Source organism: Danio rerio, chromosome 22 (assembly GCF_049306965.1).
Source record: "Danio rerio strain Tuebingen ecotype United States chromosome 22, GRCz12tu, whole genome shotgun sequence".
In the NCBI taxonomy this organism is placed as follows: domain Eukaryota; kingdom Metazoa; phylum Chordata; class Actinopteri; order Cypriniformes; family Danionidae; genus Danio; species Danio rerio.
Window position 1 is genome coordinate 12,508,209 of NC_133197.1, and position 19,134 is coordinate 12,527,342.

At 34.1% G+C, this 19,134-nt stretch overlaps 2 protein-coding genes across 5 annotated transcripts in view; one reads left to right on the forward strand and one right to left on the reverse strand.

Annotated features, from left to right (window-relative positions):
* The window catches only part of stat1a (signal transducer and activator of transcription 1a), a 28,768-nt gene extending 16,436 nt beyond the window's left edge, over positions 1-12,332 (forward strand). The window contains exons 17-26 of one of the 2 annotated variants that reach the window (XR_012397321.1): positions 5,292-5,427; positions 6,186-6,241; positions 6,333-6,424; positions 6,624-6,763; positions 6,877-7,065; positions 8,502-8,577; positions 9,198-9,267; positions 9,361-9,387; positions 10,278-10,697; positions 11,165-12,332. Coding sequence is in view for 1 of the 2 variants with exons in the window: in NM_131480.1 (NP_571555.1) it covers positions 5,292-5,427; positions 6,186-6,241; positions 6,333-6,424; positions 6,624-6,763; positions 6,877-7,065; positions 8,502-8,577; positions 9,198-9,267; positions 9,361-9,387; positions 10,278-10,304 (813 nt within the window). In the remaining variant the exon portion in view is untranslated. 2 annotated transcript variants of the gene reach the window in all.
* A 2,862-nt stretch (positions 12,333-15,194) lies between these two features.
* Positions 15,195-19,134, reverse strand: part of glsa (glutaminase a) — a 32,633-nt gene continuing 28,693 nt past the window's right edge. For 2 of the 3 annotated variants that reach the window (XM_005161685.6, XM_021469341.3), the window contains one exon: positions 15,195-17,198. In XM_005161685.6, the coding sequence (XP_005161742.1) occupies positions 17,045-17,198 (154 nt within the window). In that variant the 3' untranslated portion in view covers positions 15,195-17,044. The remainder of the gene's footprint in view (positions 17,199-19,134) is intronic. The other variant, NM_001045044.1, reaches the window with a different exon arrangement.

Genomic DNA, 19,134 nt, shown 5'->3' on the forward strand with positions numbered 1-19,134 from the left:
AGTATTCGGGAAAGAGAGTTTTCCCAAGCCCCCGGTGGTGGATAGAGCGCATCGCTCCCTGGCTCCCGTACCAAAATCAAACCAACCCCCGAGACCCTTTATTGTTCGAATTCACCACTTCCAGACGAGGGAACTGATTCTTAGACTCGCACGGGAAAAGGGACAGCTTCTCTACAACGGCTTTCGGATACACTTTTATCCAGACGTAAGCGCGGAGGTGGCTAAGAAGAGAGCAGCGTTCAACCCGATCAAAGCACGGCTGAGAGAGGCCGGTATAGAATTCGGTCTTCTCTTCCCTGCACGTTTACGAGTCACCCATAATGGTCAGAAACATTTTTTTGATTCTCCTCAGCAAGCTACTGATTTCGTTCAGGAGGTTTTGCCACCCGCGATAAGCAAGCAGCTGTAAATGTCTCATAGTAGACTGCTTCTGCTTGCTTCTAAACGTATTCTTGATTACATAATCACTTAAGCGATTAAACGGACAATTTAAAAACTGATTCACCTGTTAATCTAGTTCATAATCGTTGTTTGAAAGTGTTCATGTTAAGATAAAACGGTGCTCTTGGTAACGTTAATATTTCAATTTTTTATTTTTTTTTGCCGAGAATTCAATAGTTGTATTACTATTTTTTTATTTGATTTGTTTATTTATTTATTTATTTTTACATTACAGAGTAGAAATGATAACTGGTAAGTGATGGTACACTGTAAACCAGTAGACGTTTGGTTTCTTATAGTTATGTTGGGTTTAATTTTGGAGGTGGGTGGGTTTTTTGTGTGGCTTTTTTTGTTAATTAGCTCTCAGTTAGAATCCCTTCATATCAGCAAATGCTTAAGTTATATGTTGCCAATGCTTATAGTCATGTATAGTCTCTCTTTCCCTATTTTGATTCGCTTACTAGTTGTTTTCCTGTAGAAAATGTCCAAGCATCAAGTAAGTGAGATCAATTTTGTGACTTGGAATGTGAAAGGCATTAATAACGTGATTAAGAGGAATAAGGTTATGTCACATTTACATTTCCTAAAGACAGGAATAGCTTTTCTGCAAGAAACACACATGTTGAATACAGATGTGGTGAAACTTAAAAGATCTTGGGGTGGGCAGGTTTATCATTCCTCCTGTAATGCTAAAAGCAGAGGTACTGCTATACTTATTAGAAAAGATGTTCCATTTGTCAATGATAATGTCATCAGTGACATTAATGGTAGATATATCATTGTGACAGGCCATCTGTTTGATAAACAAGTAATACTGATCAACATCTACGCCCCAAACTTTGATGATTGTTCTTTCTTCAGCAAAGTTTTTAGCACAGTTCCATCAGTTGACAATCATGCTTTGATTATAGGCGGTGACTATAATTGTGTTTTGGATACGTCGTTAGACAGATCCTCAAGCAGAATCATACCACCTGCTAAATCTGCTATACTTATACAAGATTTTTGTAAACAGTATGGGCTAGTTGATCCATGGAGATTTTATTTCCCCTCCTCTAAAGCATTCTCATTCTTTTCTCCAGTACATCATACCTACAGCCGTATTGATTTCTTTTTGATCGATAAAGCCCTAATATCTCATATTTCATCAATCAAATATCATAACATTGTAATATCAGATCATGCTCCTTTCTCGTTTAAACTTAGCTTTCCTAATTATCATTCAGGTGTCAGGCACTGGAGGTTAAACTCTCTATTATTGTCAGATGAAAAATTTGTTACATTTTTATCAAAAGAAATAATCTTCTTTTTGGAGACAAATGATACACCAGAAATCTCAAGAGCCACATTGTGGGAGGCTCTTAAAGCTGTTATACGTGGAAAGATTATTTCCTTCTCCTCCTACACCAAGAGAAAAGAGACTGCCAAACTTAGAGAAATTTCAGATGAGATAAACAAATTAGATGAACAATATGCTGTAAAACAATGTCCTAAATTATACAAGGAAAGACTGCGCCTTCAGACAGAGTTTAATCTTTTGACAACTACTCAAGAAGAGAAAAGGCTATTGAAGACCCGCCACAAATATTACGAATTTGGTGATAAAGCCAGTAAATTATTAGCCTACCAAGCCCGCCAATGCGATGTTTCCAAAATGATCAGTCAAATCCAATCCATTTCTGGTTCTGTACTACACACTCCTCATGATATAAACAATAGATTTTTTCAATATTACTCCTCTTTATATTCAACAGACTGTACTAATAATTCTTCTGTTTTTGAGTCATTTTTTGAGAAGTTAAACCTCCCTCCTGTTAACATTGATTCTGAATTGGGAAATTGTATCAGACAGCAAGAGATCACGGAAGCCATCGTGGCTATGCAGAGTGGTAAAGCACCTGGGCCGGATGGCTTTCCTATAGAGTTCTACAAGAAGTTCTCAGCTTTACTAAGCCCACTTCTTGTAGCAGTATATAATGAATCTTTTAAGAGGGGCTCTCTCCCGCTGACTCTCACACAGGCATCTATTTCACTCTTGTTAAAGGAAAATAAGGACCCCATTCTCTGTGAGTCATATAGGCCAATTTCACTGCTAAATGTGGACCTTAAGATACTAGCCAAGGCTCTTGCATTGCGCCTTGAACCAATTTGTCCAGCAGTAATACATGGTGATCAAACAGGCTTCATTCGTGGACGTAATTCGTTTAATAACTTGCGGCGTTTGTTTAATGTAATGTACATGCATTCACACTCTGATATCAATGAAGTCATCATTTCCCTTGATGCTGAAAAAGCGTTTGATCGAGTTGAGTGGGAATATCTTTTCTTTACTCTCAAAAAATTTGGCTTCCCTGAAAATTTGATTTCCTGGATCAGGCTCTTGTATTCTGCCCCAATAGCCTCAGTCTGCACAAATAATATCTATTCAGAATATTTCCCTTTGTATAGAGGTACAAGGCAGGGTTGCCCCCTTTCACCTTTGCTGTTTGCCATTTCGATTGAGCCCTTGGCCATATTACTTTGTCAATCTACTATTTTTACAGGAATCACTCGGAATGACAAAGAACATAAAATCTCCTTATATGCAGATGACGTTCTTTTATATGTCTCAAATCCAACTCATTCAATACCTCACATACTATCAGTCTTAAAAGATTTTGGAAAAATTTCAGGCTATAAAATAAATATGCACAAGACAGAGTATTTTGAGATTGATGCCCCTCTAGATAGATCTTCTTACACAATACCATTTAAAGTGGTTCAGGATAAGTTTAAATACTTAGGCATATCAGTTACTCGCTCCTTTAATGGCTTGTTTAAAGCCAACTTTTATCCATTACTAAAACGTTGTAAACAAGATTTCAAGAAATGGTCCACTCTACCTCTTTCACTGTCTGGACGTATTAATCTAATTAAAATGACAGTTCTCCCACGGTTTTTATACCTTTTTTCAAATATACCCATATTCATAAGAAAACAGTTTTTCTGTAACATAGATAAATTGATAAGCCATTTTATATGGGGAGGTAAATCACCTCGTATTAGAAAATCATTCCTCCAGAGGAATAAATCCCAAGGAGGCATGGCACTGCCAAATTTTTTGTTTTACTACTGGGCAAGCAACATTCAAAAAATGTTGTACTGGGTATCTTCTTGGGACCCAGAGTCAATTCCACTGTGGGTACAGGGTGAAAGAGCTTGTTCCAGAGCTTCTCTTAAATCTTTGTTATGTGCATCACTTCCAATTTCAGAAAAGAATTATATGACTTCTTTTAATCCAATAGTTGTACATACATTAAAAATTTGGTCACAGTTAAGAAAGCATTTTGGCTTTCAGGCTCTCTCAATTGCAGGTCCCATTGCCTCTAACTGCTTATTTGCCCCATCTTGTACAGACTCTGCATTCCGAGTGTGGGAGGAGAAGGGGATTAAATGCCTGAAAGATTTATTTATTAATAATATTTTTTGCTCCTTCGAAGAGCTTGCTCATAATTTTTCTCTGCCCAAAAACAATTTTTTTAGATTTCTGCAAATACGAAGCTTTGTTAAGTCAAAATTTAAATCTTTTCCTGAATTACCTGCTGCGTCAGTAATTGATGCATTATTAGACTTAAAACCCGAAAGTAAAGGACTAATTTCTCATATATACTCTTTAATTTGTACAATTGATCCTCAAAGTCTAGAACATATTAAAACCTCCTGGCAGCTCGACTTGAGCAGAGACTTCACAGACTTAGAATGGGATGGTATTTTAAATAAAGTACATTCATCATCACACTGTACCAGACATGCCCTTATTCAATTTAAAATACTTCACAGGTTACATTTTACAAATTTAAAATTGTCTAAGATCTATCCTACTGTTAGTCCAGCATGCAGTAGATGCTCAATTTCACCAGCCACAACTGCCCACATGTTTTGGTTCTGCCCAAATCTAGGGAGGTTTTGGAAAGATATTTTTCAATCATTTAGTGATATGTATGGTTTTCCTATTGAACCTGAACCCCTGTTGGCAATTTTTGGAACCAGTCCAGAAAATATTGTGCTTAAAGAAGAAATATGTAGAGTAATTGCTTTTACCACGCTACTGGCAAGGCGTTTATTGGAAAAAATACATACTTCTGTATTGGAAAAAAACTGAGGCCCCAACACATAGTAGATGGATTAAAGACGTTATGTATTTTATTCAGCTTGAAAAAATCAAATTTACTCTAAGAGGTTCAAAAAATACTTTTTTAAAAACCTGGTCTCCCTTTCTTACATACGTTGACCATTTACAATTTTTGGAGCAGGAGGATATATAAAATCTCTCATAATCCCAAAAGAACCCCCCCCCCCCCCCTTTTTTTTTTTTTTTTCTCCATATTTTCTTATTCCTCTTTCATGTCACTGTAACCTTGTAATGCCTTTTACAATGGCAGTGCTTGTAATAAAGGTATACATTCTTTTATTACACACTGAACTGTTCACTTTTTATGTGTATCGTATATCTTGAGGACTTTATGTTTGCAGACTGTTAGCTATGTATATCTTCTGTTAAAGCCACAAAAGGGAAAGTAGTGTTGGGGATATTTGTTTATATATTTTGTTTCGTTGTTGTTGATTGTTTGTCTTTTTTTTTTTTTTTTTTGTGCAAATGTAAAAATAAAAATCCTGATAAATAAAGTATTAAAAAAAAAAAATATATATATATATATAATTTCTAATTTAAAACAATCGTAAATAAATCTACAGATCTCTTCAGTTGTACTTCCTCTTGAACAGTGGTGCTCTCGAGAAGCTTTTAGCAGTACATCTGATCTTACCTCAACACGTGGTTTTCCACCGTTTTCTCCTTTTGTCCTCTCCAGAACCTGTCCTTTTTCGTGACTCCTCCACCGGCCACATGGGGTCAGCTACAGGAAGTGCTGAGCTGGCAGTTTTCCTCCATCACCAAACGAGGCCTTAATCCTGAACAGTTGAGCATGCTGGGAAATAAACTGCTGGGTAAGAATGAAAAAATTTGCTGCATTTCCAGCCCAATTTGTGCATTTCACAAAAAAAAAAAAAAAAAAAAAAAAAACGATGGCATGCTTCTGTAAAAAATACAAAACCATTTAGTGCAAATGATCAATAATAAAAAAAAAAGTTGTGCTGAAAACTTGGCACTGAAGGCTAGTTTTTGATGATCTAGGCTAGTTTTTAACAGCAGACGATGCGCTAGGCATGTTTTTAAGTGCAGATGGTGCTGTAAGCTAGTGTCTAGCAGCAGACGATGCGCTAGGCTAGTTTTTTTTAGCAGCACATTGTGGTCTAGGCTAGTTTTTAACAGCAGACTGCGCTCTAGGCTAGTTTTTAACAGAAGATGGTGCTGTAGGTTCGTTTTTAACACCAGGTTGTGCTCTAGGCTAGTTTTTAACAGCAGACGACACGCTAGGCTAGTTTTTAACAGCAGATAATGCACTAGGCCAATTTTTAACAGCAGACGGCGCTCTAGGCTAGTTTTCAACAGCAGACGACACGCTAGGCTAGTTTTTAACAGCAGATAATGCACTAGGCCAATTTTTAACAGCAGACGGCGCTCTAGGCTAGTTTTCAACAGCAGATGGTGCTGCAGGCTAGTTTTTAACACTAGGTTGTGCTCCAGGCTAGTTTTTTAACACTAGGTTATGTTCTAGGCTAGTGTTTTAACAGCAGACGATGCACTAGGCTAGTTTTAAACAGCAGATGACACACCAGGTGTAAATGTGAATTTTGTCCCGCAGGTCCTAAAGCGGCATCGGATCCTGAAGCTCAGATTCCCTGGAACCGATTCTGTAAGGTTTGTATGCATTATGTTTAGTCAGCAATATTGAATGCAGTAGTCCTTCTGGTTTAAAAATAATCTGATTTAAGTCTGGTGTTTGATGCAGTCTGGCAGTGAAAAGAACTTTACCTTTTGGCTGTGGATTGAAGCAGTTCTCGACCTAATAAAGAGACATTTGCTAAGCCTGTGGGATGATGGGTAAGATGTAGGAACCTAATATAAAATAAATAGTATAACCTCTATATATATATATATATATATATATATATATATATATATATATATATATATATATATATATATATATATATATAGTAATAATTAAATCATCTTTTTTTTTTTAAATAGCCATAAGGACAAGCAGGACTATTACTTTAACCCTGTCTGCCTTATACAGGTGCATCATGGGATTTGTGACCAAAGATCGAACTAAATCTCTGCTCAACAACAAAGCTCCAGGGACGTTTCTGTTGCGCTTCAGTGAAAGCAACCGTGACGGAGCCATTACGTTCAGCTGGGTTGAACACGATGCAAACGGTGAGACCTCACTGCGTACAATAACTTAAAACACAATCAAATAAATGAACTTCAAAACAACATTTTAGTATCAGATTTTCTTTTTACCGCAAATTTTTTATGTGTTTGTTTAGAGGATCCACAGATTCGCTCCGTGGAGCCGTACACAAAGAAGGAGCTCTCCGCTGTTTCACTTCCTGACATCATTCGAAACTACCGCGTAATGGCGGCCGACAACGTTCCCGAAAACCCTCTGCGCTTCCTGTATCCTCAGATTCCCAAAGACGATGCCTTCAAGAAATACTACTCCAAGCCCACTGACAGTAAGAAACAATCACAAAAAAAATTCATATACATGAATAAATGTAATAAATTAAAGTGTGAAAACTAGCCGAGTCAAATCTCATGACAAAACTGGCGATGAAAACTGAAGATGAAAAAGCTTGAAGTTTAAAAGTTTTACTCAGAGAAGTCAGTTAGCATGTTGCTAGCATGTTTTGTTAAAAATTTCATTGTTTCCTAAAATGGCCGATGTGTTTAAGCATGCTGCTATCATGTTTCCAATGTGTTTTAACAGTCAGAATGTTTTATGTTACAAGCATGAATTACCATGTTGCAAGAATGTTCTATCACATGGTAAATATGTTTAATTAGCAGGTTTCCTGCAAATTAGCATGTTTTACCACATTGCCAACATGTTTATTTATGCTATTAGATCAAATTAATAATATTTTTATGGCTAACATGCTTAGCATGTTAAATATATAGATCTTGTTAACATTAATAAGCATGTTTTCCCACTTCCAAATAGTTTAATTATAACATGTTGAATATATCTTGTTAGCATGAATTAGCATGTTTTACCACGTTCAAATTGTTTAATTAGGTTATGTTATTTAGCATGTTGATATAAAAATATAATCTTATCAGTGTGTTTTATGAAATAGTCAACATGTTTTACCACGTGGCAAGCATAGTTTAGCATGTTTCAAACATGCTTTACCACGGGGTTAGTTTATTGTATTAGCAAGTTTCCTACGAATTAGTATTGGTTGCGCAGAATAAATTGAAGGGGGGAGGGGTGGGAGTATGGGTGTGATTTGAGGAGGGGGAAAGGTAAAATGAGGCATGATCCGGCACAAATTAAGCCCTGGTTTAGGCATGGTTTACCACATGGCCAACATGTTCATGCATGTTGTTAGCTTAAATTAGCATATGTGTTACCAAATGGCATACATTTTTAGCATTTAGAAGTATCTTGTTAACATAAATAAGCATGTAATAAATGTTCAGTTATGTGAATTTTGTTAAAACAGGTTATATTGAATGGCTAACATGTTGATAGTAAGGATTAGCATGTTTCAGTTTTTTTAATCACATTATTATGCTTCCTAGCATTAATTATCATTGGTAGGATTCAGATGTTTCTAGTTTGAATGAACATGTTTCTTGCTTGTTTACCACATGGTTAAGAGGTTTTTAACATATGATTAACATGAATTAGCATGTTGTTAGCACATTGACATAATGAATAAGCTTGTCCCAAGTTAGCTGCTAGGCTAATGATGGCTAGCTATAGAAGACTTAAATGTAGGTTGACCTTCAGACCTAGGGGAAATGATCTGTTAGATTTAATGTTGGGAAGTTTTGACAGCCTCAACTGACGTCCTTTTAGATTTTTATTAGATCCAGGGGTCTGTTTTTTTGTTTGTTTTTATTCTGAAAATAATAAATTGCTCATTCTTTTATCGCTTTGCAGAGCAAGAACCAATGGATGTTGATAAGAAGGCAGACGAGGGATACATTAGCACCACTCTCATCTCCATCTCTGAAATGTAAATCAATACTTCAATTTATGTACAATATACTCATTGAATAATGTGTTTAATGAGAAATGTTTCTTTATAATTATCAGTATTATTATCAGTATTAGCCAGTACTAAATGAAACCTATGATTACTCTCAAACAGCTCATATTTATGAAACCTAAATACCTTTTTTTTTTAAACAAAATACATTTAACTTTGATTTAACTTTTTCAGAAGTATGTTCATATTGATCAATCAAATTCAGTCCTGTAAGACCCAAATGCTTCATAAAATGTAATTTTGCTTGACAAACAAATTTTGTTTCAAAACAGAACATTTACAGGCACTGGTGGTTCATTTAAATAATTTAGCATAAAAATGCAAACTGGTTTCAAAGTGGACATTTTTGAAAACAAGTCTCAGTGAGCCAACCGAAAAAGCCTATTTTTGTATAAGTTTATAGTATTCATGAGTGCTTGATAACCAAACAACATTGGTGGATTACAGGACTGTATGTGCACATACACAGTGTTTCCTTACACAGTGATATCGCCACCTACTGGAGGTGGGGGGGGGGGGTTTACATTACTGTCATGCAAACTGGATTGAAAAAAACTTTTTTTAAACGTTATAATTCCTAAATATAGGAAACCACAAGAATATAACGAGAACCTCATGCCAATGTCACCTGAGGTCTACGGCGAGCTGGAGCGCATGGTAAGGACATATATGTATATATATATTTACAGAAAGGATTTAAATGTAACAGTTCAGTGTTAAGTTATTTTGTCAATTTCTCTTTATTTTTAGAATCGATTCGATACTGTACAATTGGAGGTAGGTACTGTTATTGAATAGTCAGAATATTATGACTATTATCTCTATCTATCATCTTTATATACACACATGTTAATATGCATATATATACACAGACACACATATACATATATATATATATATATATATACATATATATATATATATATACACACACATATATATATATATATATACACACACATATATATATATATATATATATATATATATATATATATATATATATATATATATATATATATATATATATATATATATATATATATATAAACACACACACACACATATATATATATACACACTCACATATATACAGTTGAAGTCAGAATAATTAGCCCTCCTTTGAACTTTTTTTTCTTTTTTTAATATTTCCCAAATGATGTTTAACAATGAAATTTTCACAGTATGTCTGATAATATTTTAACTTCTGGAAAGAGTCTTATTTGTTTTATTTGGCCTAGAATAAAAGCAGTTTTTAATTTTTGAAAACTTAATTATTAATTATTAGCCCCTTTAAGCTATATATTTTTTGATAGTCTACAGAACAAACCGTCGTTATAAAATAACTTGCCTAATTACCCTAACCTGCCTAGTTAACCTAATTAACCTAGTTAAGCCTTTTAATGTCACTTTAAGCTGTGTAGAAGTGTCTTGAAAAATATCTAGTCAAATATTATTTACTGTCATCATGGCAAATATAAAATAAATCCGTTATTAGAGATGATTTGTTAAGACTATTATGTTTAGAAACGTGTTAATAAAAATCATTAAACAGAAAATGAGGAAAATAAACAAGGAGGCTAATAATTCAGGGGGGCTAATAATTCTTACTTTAACTGCATATATAAAATTTCATCAACATTAATTATTTTTGTTTCTTTTCACAGCCAGCAGACTTGATGACAATGACATAGAAAACGCGAGTGACTCGAACGGGTTTTTTCCCGCTGTTTTTTTGCAATAATGCAAATGAAAAAGGAAGAATTCTGCAAGAATGTTATTCCTCTCCTTTTCATGCTAACGTTAAGAAAAAAAAAACACTGTATTCACCTATCATCTCATTCACCAGTATTCTACAGCGAAAAAAAAAAAAAAAGCTCTAATTTACCCTACAATAACCTCAGCTTTTATTCTAGAATAGAAAAGCAACATTTTAGGCAGGGATTTTCTGTATGAACGTAGAGCACTTAATTTAAAGTAGCACTTAATTTTCTACAATGCCAAGTAAAAAAAAAAAGTAAAAAGAAAAGAAAAAGTAAACAAGAAACTCGATATTGGATACATTTCAGAAAAAAAAAAGTTCTTCTGTATTTTCTATGAAGAAAACGAAACTTATTTTAAGGACTATTCTGTACTTTTAAACAGTTAAGCTATTATTTAATTAATTTTATGCGAAAAATATATTTCTATTTGCACCTTTTGACATTTTTGACACAGACCAACAGTTTGAAAATCCTTACAAACCAAATATTGCAAATATTGTAAACATCTTAAGAATAAAACAACTAAAGCCAAAAAACCCACATCTCAGTTAAACCCACCAGCTGCAATAACACAACAAGAAAGAAATGATCTGTGTTCAAAAGCATTTTTTTCATGTATAGTATGTCTTTTATGTAATATATTGATCATTTCTACTGTATTATAAAAGAGAAATTAAAAAGTTATAAGTTTACGGAAACACATTTTCAGAAAAAAAATGCAATCCCATTAATGTGATTTTCACTGTTAAACTGCAAATCATTATTGCATTTAAAAGCAGTCCTTAAAATAGGCTTCGTTTTCTTTAAGTAAAGAATTTCTGAAGTTCCTTCTTTATGATTTGAGACAAAAAAAATAAAAATAAATCCAGGTTGTGTTAGTATCAGTTTCACCCAGAACACAAAAGGAATTTCAGGAAAATTCTGATTTAACATGTAAGCTGTTAGGTGTTTCACTCTCCTAAACACCGTTTCTGTATATGTGAAAGACATCAATTTTACATTTGCCGAACTTGCCGGTGCTTCATTTAGTATTATCTATTTTTTTGTACTCTGTGTAGTTTTATTTTCTCTTCTTGTGCACTGGATTGTGGTGTTGCGTGTAACAGAGAAACATTTTTCTTTGTTAAATTTTACATTTTTAAATTTTGTTAGGAGAAGCCTTCAAAAATTGCACCTTAAAAACATTTGTCACCAACCAAAAACCACATCTTCAAAGCCAATATTTTGTAAATATTGTAAACAAATTAATATAAACGTTTAAAAACGCCAGACGAAAAGCACTGTTGAAAGCCTTTATTGATTTAACATAGTATTTCGAATGTGGAATATAATTCGAACAAAGGTACTAACAAACATCTACAGCACAACATGACTAAATAATGAAATCAAAGTTCAATTTCACAACATGGCGATACATTCGCAGCCGTACATAACAAACGCCGCTAAAAATAAAGTAACAGCTTTCTTTGTAAAAACGAAAAACAATTTACACAAAATTGCTAAAGTGCGACAAGTAAAACCAATTTAGATACGAATAATGACCTACTGTAGTTTTGTTTGTGAATCATTTGCTCGTTTTTTTAAACGAATTTTTAACAGTTAAGCACAAACAAACACACACACACACACACATTACAAAACGCCATTTACAATACTTCAACAATAGTGTCCCACTAGAAAACAAGCACACACACTCAGCTTTGGAGGTGTTCTTCAAGTAAACGTGCCTCTTTGTCCGTCGTACTGTACAATAAAACAATCCGTGAGCTTATTCGCTTAAAATGTGTGCTTATAGACATAAAATCAACTGTTTTTTAAATTCTTATTACATGACATGAACACGCTTAGGCTGCATTTACACCAATGCATTCTGTGTTGATGCCACTGAATTTCTGATTGTTTGTTTGTTTTAATCTTGTCATTTCTTCATGTGCTGAGAATAAAACTGAAAATCTGAAATCGTTGCCTGGTTCTTTTTGCACACAATAACAAGAAAATATATAACAATATACACAACATTTGCTTATGACTGTGTGTTCACATCGAAGGTGGCGAAAAAAGCGAAACGTTCGCTCAAAGTCAAAGTTCGCTCTGGCCACCCTGGCGACAACGATGTCTGCCTTCACAGCTCCACCGGCGAGAGCATCAAAATTTGCAATATTGATCTTAATATTCTTCACCTTTATTGGTTAGGAGAGTTAAGATTTTACAGACAGGAAAATGTGGGGAGCAGAGATAGGCAAAGGATCTCGAGCTGGGAATCGAACTTGGGTCGCCGTGAGCACCAAGGTTGACGCACTAGTCTATTGAAGTCGACATTGATCTCATATTTATAGGAGCCTTTGTAGCAAATTAGTTACATTCCTGCAAAAAACATGCTTTCAAGCCTAAAAATGTTGTGCGCCTTTTATCAAATTCATTTAACCATGGAAGTTGTTGCGTGTGGTGTAGCTTTGCTCCACTTAGCCAATATGTGTCCATATGCCTGAAATATTCTGAAGCAGCAATACTCTTTTGTACTGTCAGTACAGTTAGCGTGAGATTCACACTTTTTTAAGACAAATATATATATATATATATATATATATATATATATACATATATATATATATATATATATATATATATATATATATATATATATTAGCCCCCTGATTTATATATATGATTATGCATATATGCAATATATATATTAAACTAATATAACATTAATGTATAATCAGTAACTCGCCAGTAACTTTTTTTTAAATGTACGTCCCTGTTCGTAAATAATTGGAAATCCGGCGAGCGCAAGAATCAAACCCATGGGAACAACTGTGATTGGAACCTAAGTTCACAGGACTGTGTTCACTGGAATCCTTTCAAGCGGTGGACTTCTATATTCCGATTGCTTGCTGCCAAATCACTACCATAAAGTTGACTTGATTTGAACTATCCTCGACGCCCACACTGGCAAAGACAAGCTGCTCAGCTCCTTGTTGCTTATCGCTGCGGTCTTCCATTAAAAAAATGAATGACTTCCTGCTACTTTGACGCTCTCGCCGATTTTGGTGTGAACGCACAGTTGGTGTTAGATCATTAACCCTTTATCAGGCAAAGAATATATGGCTACTTCATTGACACTGGTTACAGTGTCTCAAATTCTAAAACTTTAATGGTCCTGTGATAACCCCCAGTGGCACTCCAGGAAGTTTTTTCACTGAGCATTTCAATGAGTGCCCTGTAAAGGGTTAAGGTGTCAATTAAAGAAAATGTGAGTATTACATTAAACAGCCAGGTGCAGAAATGGCCCTTCCAGTGCTTTAATTTCAGTAATATCAATATTTTGGAGGAACACTTGTAGTACAATGACAAATTATAAAAACCAAAAATGGAATTGTAATTTTGGTAACACTAAATTCATGTTGTCGAAGTGTTACCAAAATAAAAACATTAGAAATACCGGTATTTAATACCAAAATATGAATCTTAAGAAATTAAAACGTATTATACTGTAGATCGTCAACATATTAAATACAGGGAAGTCTACAGTGAAGGGAAGAAGGGAAATGGTTGTTCTTGTGCTTTAAAGTAATTTCGACAATATTCATTTTCTTTTCGGCTTAGTCTCTTTATTAATCTGGGTTTGCAACTGCGGAATGAACCGCCAACTTATCCAGCATATGTTTTATGCAGCGAATGCCCTTCCAGCTGCAACCCATCACTGGGAAACAACCATACACACTCATTCACTACGGGCAATTTAGCTTAACCAAACACCTTTAGCGCATGTCTTTGGACTTGTGGAGGAAACCAGAGCACCTGGAGGAAACCCAAGTGAACACGAAAGAACATGCCAATGCCACACAGAAACGCCAACTGACCCAGCCGGGACTTGAACCTTGCTGTGAGGCAATCGTGCTATCCACTGCGCTACAATGACACCCATTTCGACAACATTTCAATATATTTAATTAGTTAAGTAGACGGGTATCAAATACAGGAATTAAGTCATCTATTTAAAGTATTAAATTACAAATATAGTAAATAAAAAGGTAGGTATGAAACGTGTCTTTCTAGGACTTTCGAAAAACATTACAATATCTCAAAATAGGAATCAAATAAAGTGAATTTTTGTAGTACAACAAGGGGCTATTTACACAACAACCTTTTTTAGCCAAAAATGGGAAACATATTATACGTTTTACCTGTTCGTTTACATGGCAATAGTGCTTTTGGGACTAAAGATGCAAACCGTTTCAAAGTGGATGGATTTGAAAATGCCGTTGTAGTTGTGTCTGTGTAAACACCTGAAAACTAAAGTGAAATTTAAAAGCGATGACATCATGCATGTGCATGCTATGTGTTTGGGGGAACATAGATTAAATTCAAGAGCAAATAAACACACGATGGCGGAGTACGTAGTAGTTTTGCTGCTCAAGTGTTTCCAAATGTTTAATTTGCTAAATTTGGATTTATTCCACATTACAACCAAAAACGGAGACACAGGTGTGTCCGAAATCGTATAATTTCCTACTATATAGTATGGTAAATGTATGCAGAGTATTCGTAGCATTTGAAAAACAGTAGGTGAGAAGTACCTGGATGACCCACTACTTCTGGTGAGATTCTCAATGGATTTACTATCCCATAAGGCTGCGCAAGAGAATTTAAGAAGGAGAGTGGCACAACTGACGTGGGTAAGTCTTGTGATAATGATATAGCGGATGTAGAAGTTTCAAATTACATTCATACTATTTAGAACAAACTTTTCCAATGATTGTGAAGTAAGTTTAAGTTTAAATGTAGTACCTACTCGAGTAGTAGTATTTGCAATTTCGGACGTAGCTATAGACACAAGCCGCCAACTGCACATTTCTACAGGTACGGTTTACTAACAAGGTGACAGTGGTAAATACTGGACTGGCATACATAATACATGTATTTTAGCCATTTTTGTGGATATGTGTAAATGTGGGACATTTTGAAAACAGTCGCATTTAAAAATATTTGAAATTTCTTTTCGAAACGCAAGAGTAAAATTGTTCCATTTTCAACTAGATTTTTGTCGTCGAACCATGGCCAGGTACAAAAATTTTTCCTTAAGACTTATGTAAACAAATTGAAAGTCAGAAAGTTATTAAATAATAAATACAGTGTTTCCTTGCTGTTTTTGCTAACATTTGTAAACATATATCATTTTAAAAACTTGTCGTCTAAATGTGAAACTTTTAAAATACTTAAGGAAGAACTTTTATCATTGTCATGTAAGCAGAGCCAGTTACAACGAATTGTCCTAAACAATTAAGTTATGCAAGCAAACTGAAAGTGCGAAAGCTATTAAATACAATAAACAGTCTGAATTCTTTTAATACCCGTCGACTTAACTATATTATTAAATTACAACATTGTGATGTAGATCCTTAAGCTGTCACATATAGGAAACTCTTGTAGTACAATGAGTCGGAATGTACGAATATATTTCATTAGCACATTACAATAACTTTCAATAGAAATCAAATACAGAAATTAAATGTAATCACAATGAAAGGGAATGTTAAAATATGGTACTTTTAACGCTTTTAAGCAATTTCCGCAACACTTTACAGTATGTCTAAACTGTAATTATTCACTTTAAATATGTAACAAGTACAGGACATTCCTGTACTACAGTAAACAAGACTGTATGAAAATGGACTTTCTAGTTCTTTAAAGTGAATTTGGTAACATTAGGTTTAATTTTGTTAACATCGGCTAAGTAAACCGTCAACGAATCCAGTATTTTACACCAATCTACTTATCTAATATTAAAGATTTTAACAGCATACTGTAAAGCAGATCAAGGTAAATTCTTGGAGTGCAATAAAACACGCAAGTGCGAAAATGGTTCTTTTGGTTGCAATAAATAATATTTTAACAGCATTTATTAACCTCGGCTATACTCAATTACTACATTTCTGTAAAGTTAGACATTATTACCATACATTAAATTAAACAATCAGGAATTAAAACTATATATAAATGAATATTAACCTAGTTTAACAAATGCTGTTAAATTTAAATATTAGTTACACCAAACTTATGTTAACAAATTGAAAACTGATTAAACTAGCATGTAAATAAAAAAACAAGCATTACTGCAATTTCATTTAAAGAAAGTAAAGTTGAATAAATATAATAAAATAAAAGTGCAAATATTTTTGACAATCAAAGAACAGCGTCGTCATTAGTAGCATATTCACAAGATGCTATACAATCGAAAATAAAAAAGGCATAAATTACTACCATTCCTCACGACTATCGACTAAAATACAGAATAAAGAAAACAAATGTAAATATAAAAATAAATCCAAACACTTCCCGCCCAACGCTTCCCGCTCTCACCAAGCTGCCTTTTCTTAAATATCAGTTTGACATCATTTTGCTTGTATGACTGTAAGTGAACTATTTATATATACACGTTTTATATATAGTGTATGGAATTTATATTGTATGTTGACATGAAGATACAGCTAAATAAGACTTGTATGAGGCTACATTCCTCCAAGTGTACGATAAAACTAAGTTAAACATCACGCGCACACACAAACACCACAAAACAGGGTAAAAGTGGCCAAACACGTCCTTTTTTTAGCGTTTTGTACGTTTTCTTTGTATAAATGCATACCTCAGACACACACAACAAACTGTCTCTACAGCATCCCGTCAAGGTTTTTCTCTGCCGTCTCTTTTTCGCTGTCGGCGCTGCTCTCCTTCGGGCTGTAGGTGTTGTGATAGTCCTGCAGGATTGTTACCACATCGTGATGGCCAAAATGAATGGCTTCATCCATCGGAGTGTTTCCCCACCTGTTTGAGGAAAACATATGACGTTTAAATGCACAGCACCTGGGGTTAACTTTTGTAATTCTTTTAACACACTGATAGCATATTTTTAACATGCTCACATGAATTACAACTTATATTGTAACATGTGTAACACATTACTGATACATTTTAGCATCTTGCTAACATGTTTTAACATTTCTAGCATGTTCCCATGTGAATTAGCACATTGATGATGTGATAAAACATGTTGCTAGCATGTTTCTAATATGATTTAACAGATTACTGACCCATTTTAGCATGCTGCTAACATGATTTAACATTTCTAGCATGTTTCTATGTGAATTAGCACATTGATTATGTTATAAAACATGGTGCTAGCATGATTCTAATATGATTTAACACATTACTGGCACATTTTAGCATGCTGCTAGCATTATGTAACATTTCTATCATGTTTCCATGTGAACTAGCACATTGACAATGTGATAAAACATGTTGCTAGCATGATTCTAACATGATTTAACATTACTGACACATTTCTAGCATGTTTCCTTGTAAAGTAAAACATTGACGATGTGATAAAGCATGTTGCTAGCATGAATCTAACATGATTTAACCATATTGACACATTTTAGCATGTTGCTAGCATGATTTAACATTGCTAGCATGTTTCTATATGAATTAACACATTGATGAGTTGATATAACATGTTGGTAGCATGTTTCTAACATCCTATAACTCTTTCCTAGCATGATTTGACACAATTTAATTTTAGCATGGACTGCTAGTTTGTTTTAACAAGTGCAACACATTCGTTAGCATTATTTTTTATTTCTTTCATGATCTAAGAAACTGCTTTTTGTACTTACATTAACAGCTTACATATTTCGAAGATTCTTCTAACACAAATTAAACACACCGCGTATGCTTTGACACATGTTTGAAGCGTGTTTTAACCCATTGTTAGCATGTTTCTATGAGGATTAGTACATCGATAATGTAATTTAACATGGTGCTACCATGCTTCAAAAATAATTTCATTCTTTGCAAGCATATTTTAGCATTTTCTTGCACACTAGTTAACAAATTCAAAAACTTTGTAGCATCATTAACAGCCCTGTACGTTTTAACACATTGCTAGCCTGCCTTTATGTAAATTACCACATTAATAATGTGGAATAATATGTTGCAAGCATGTTTGAAACATGTTTTGGTAGCTACTCTTTGGTAGCATGTTTATTTAACATTATTTAACACACAAATTAACATGTTGCTGTTACGTTATAATTTAATTACTGCTAATGTAACGTATAACTCATTGCTAACACATTTTAGCATATTGTTAACTATATGTAACACTTTGCTAACATGTTACTATGATATTTCTGAATGAATGAACACACTGCAAACATTTAAGCACATGATTTAACACTGCTTGCATGTTTTTTGTGTCCTAATGTGAATTAGCACATCGATAATGTGATGTATCATGTTGCTAGCATTATTTCCCTTTGCAAGTTTTATCATTTTCTAACTAAACACACCGATTAATACATTTTAACATGTTGCTGGTATATTGTAGCATAGCATGTTTAAACATTTACATTTAAACATTCACACTGTGAGCATAATTTAACACTTTGCTAGCATGTGACTAAGATGTTTCTAACATAGCAGATGTTTTAACAAGATTGCAGCATGATGTAACACTGCTTGCATGTTTTAACACATTGCTAGCATGTTTCTTTGTGAATGAGCACATCATTAAGGTGATATAACCGATTCCTAGTATGTTTCTAACATGTTTTATCCCTTTGCCTGCTTGTTTTGTAACATTATTTAACATGGTTTGACACCATTTTTTTACATGTTGTTGAAACGTTTTAGCAATAACTACAGCTAACAAGTTTTAACATTTATAACGCATTGTTAGCATGTTTGTTACATGATTTAGGAA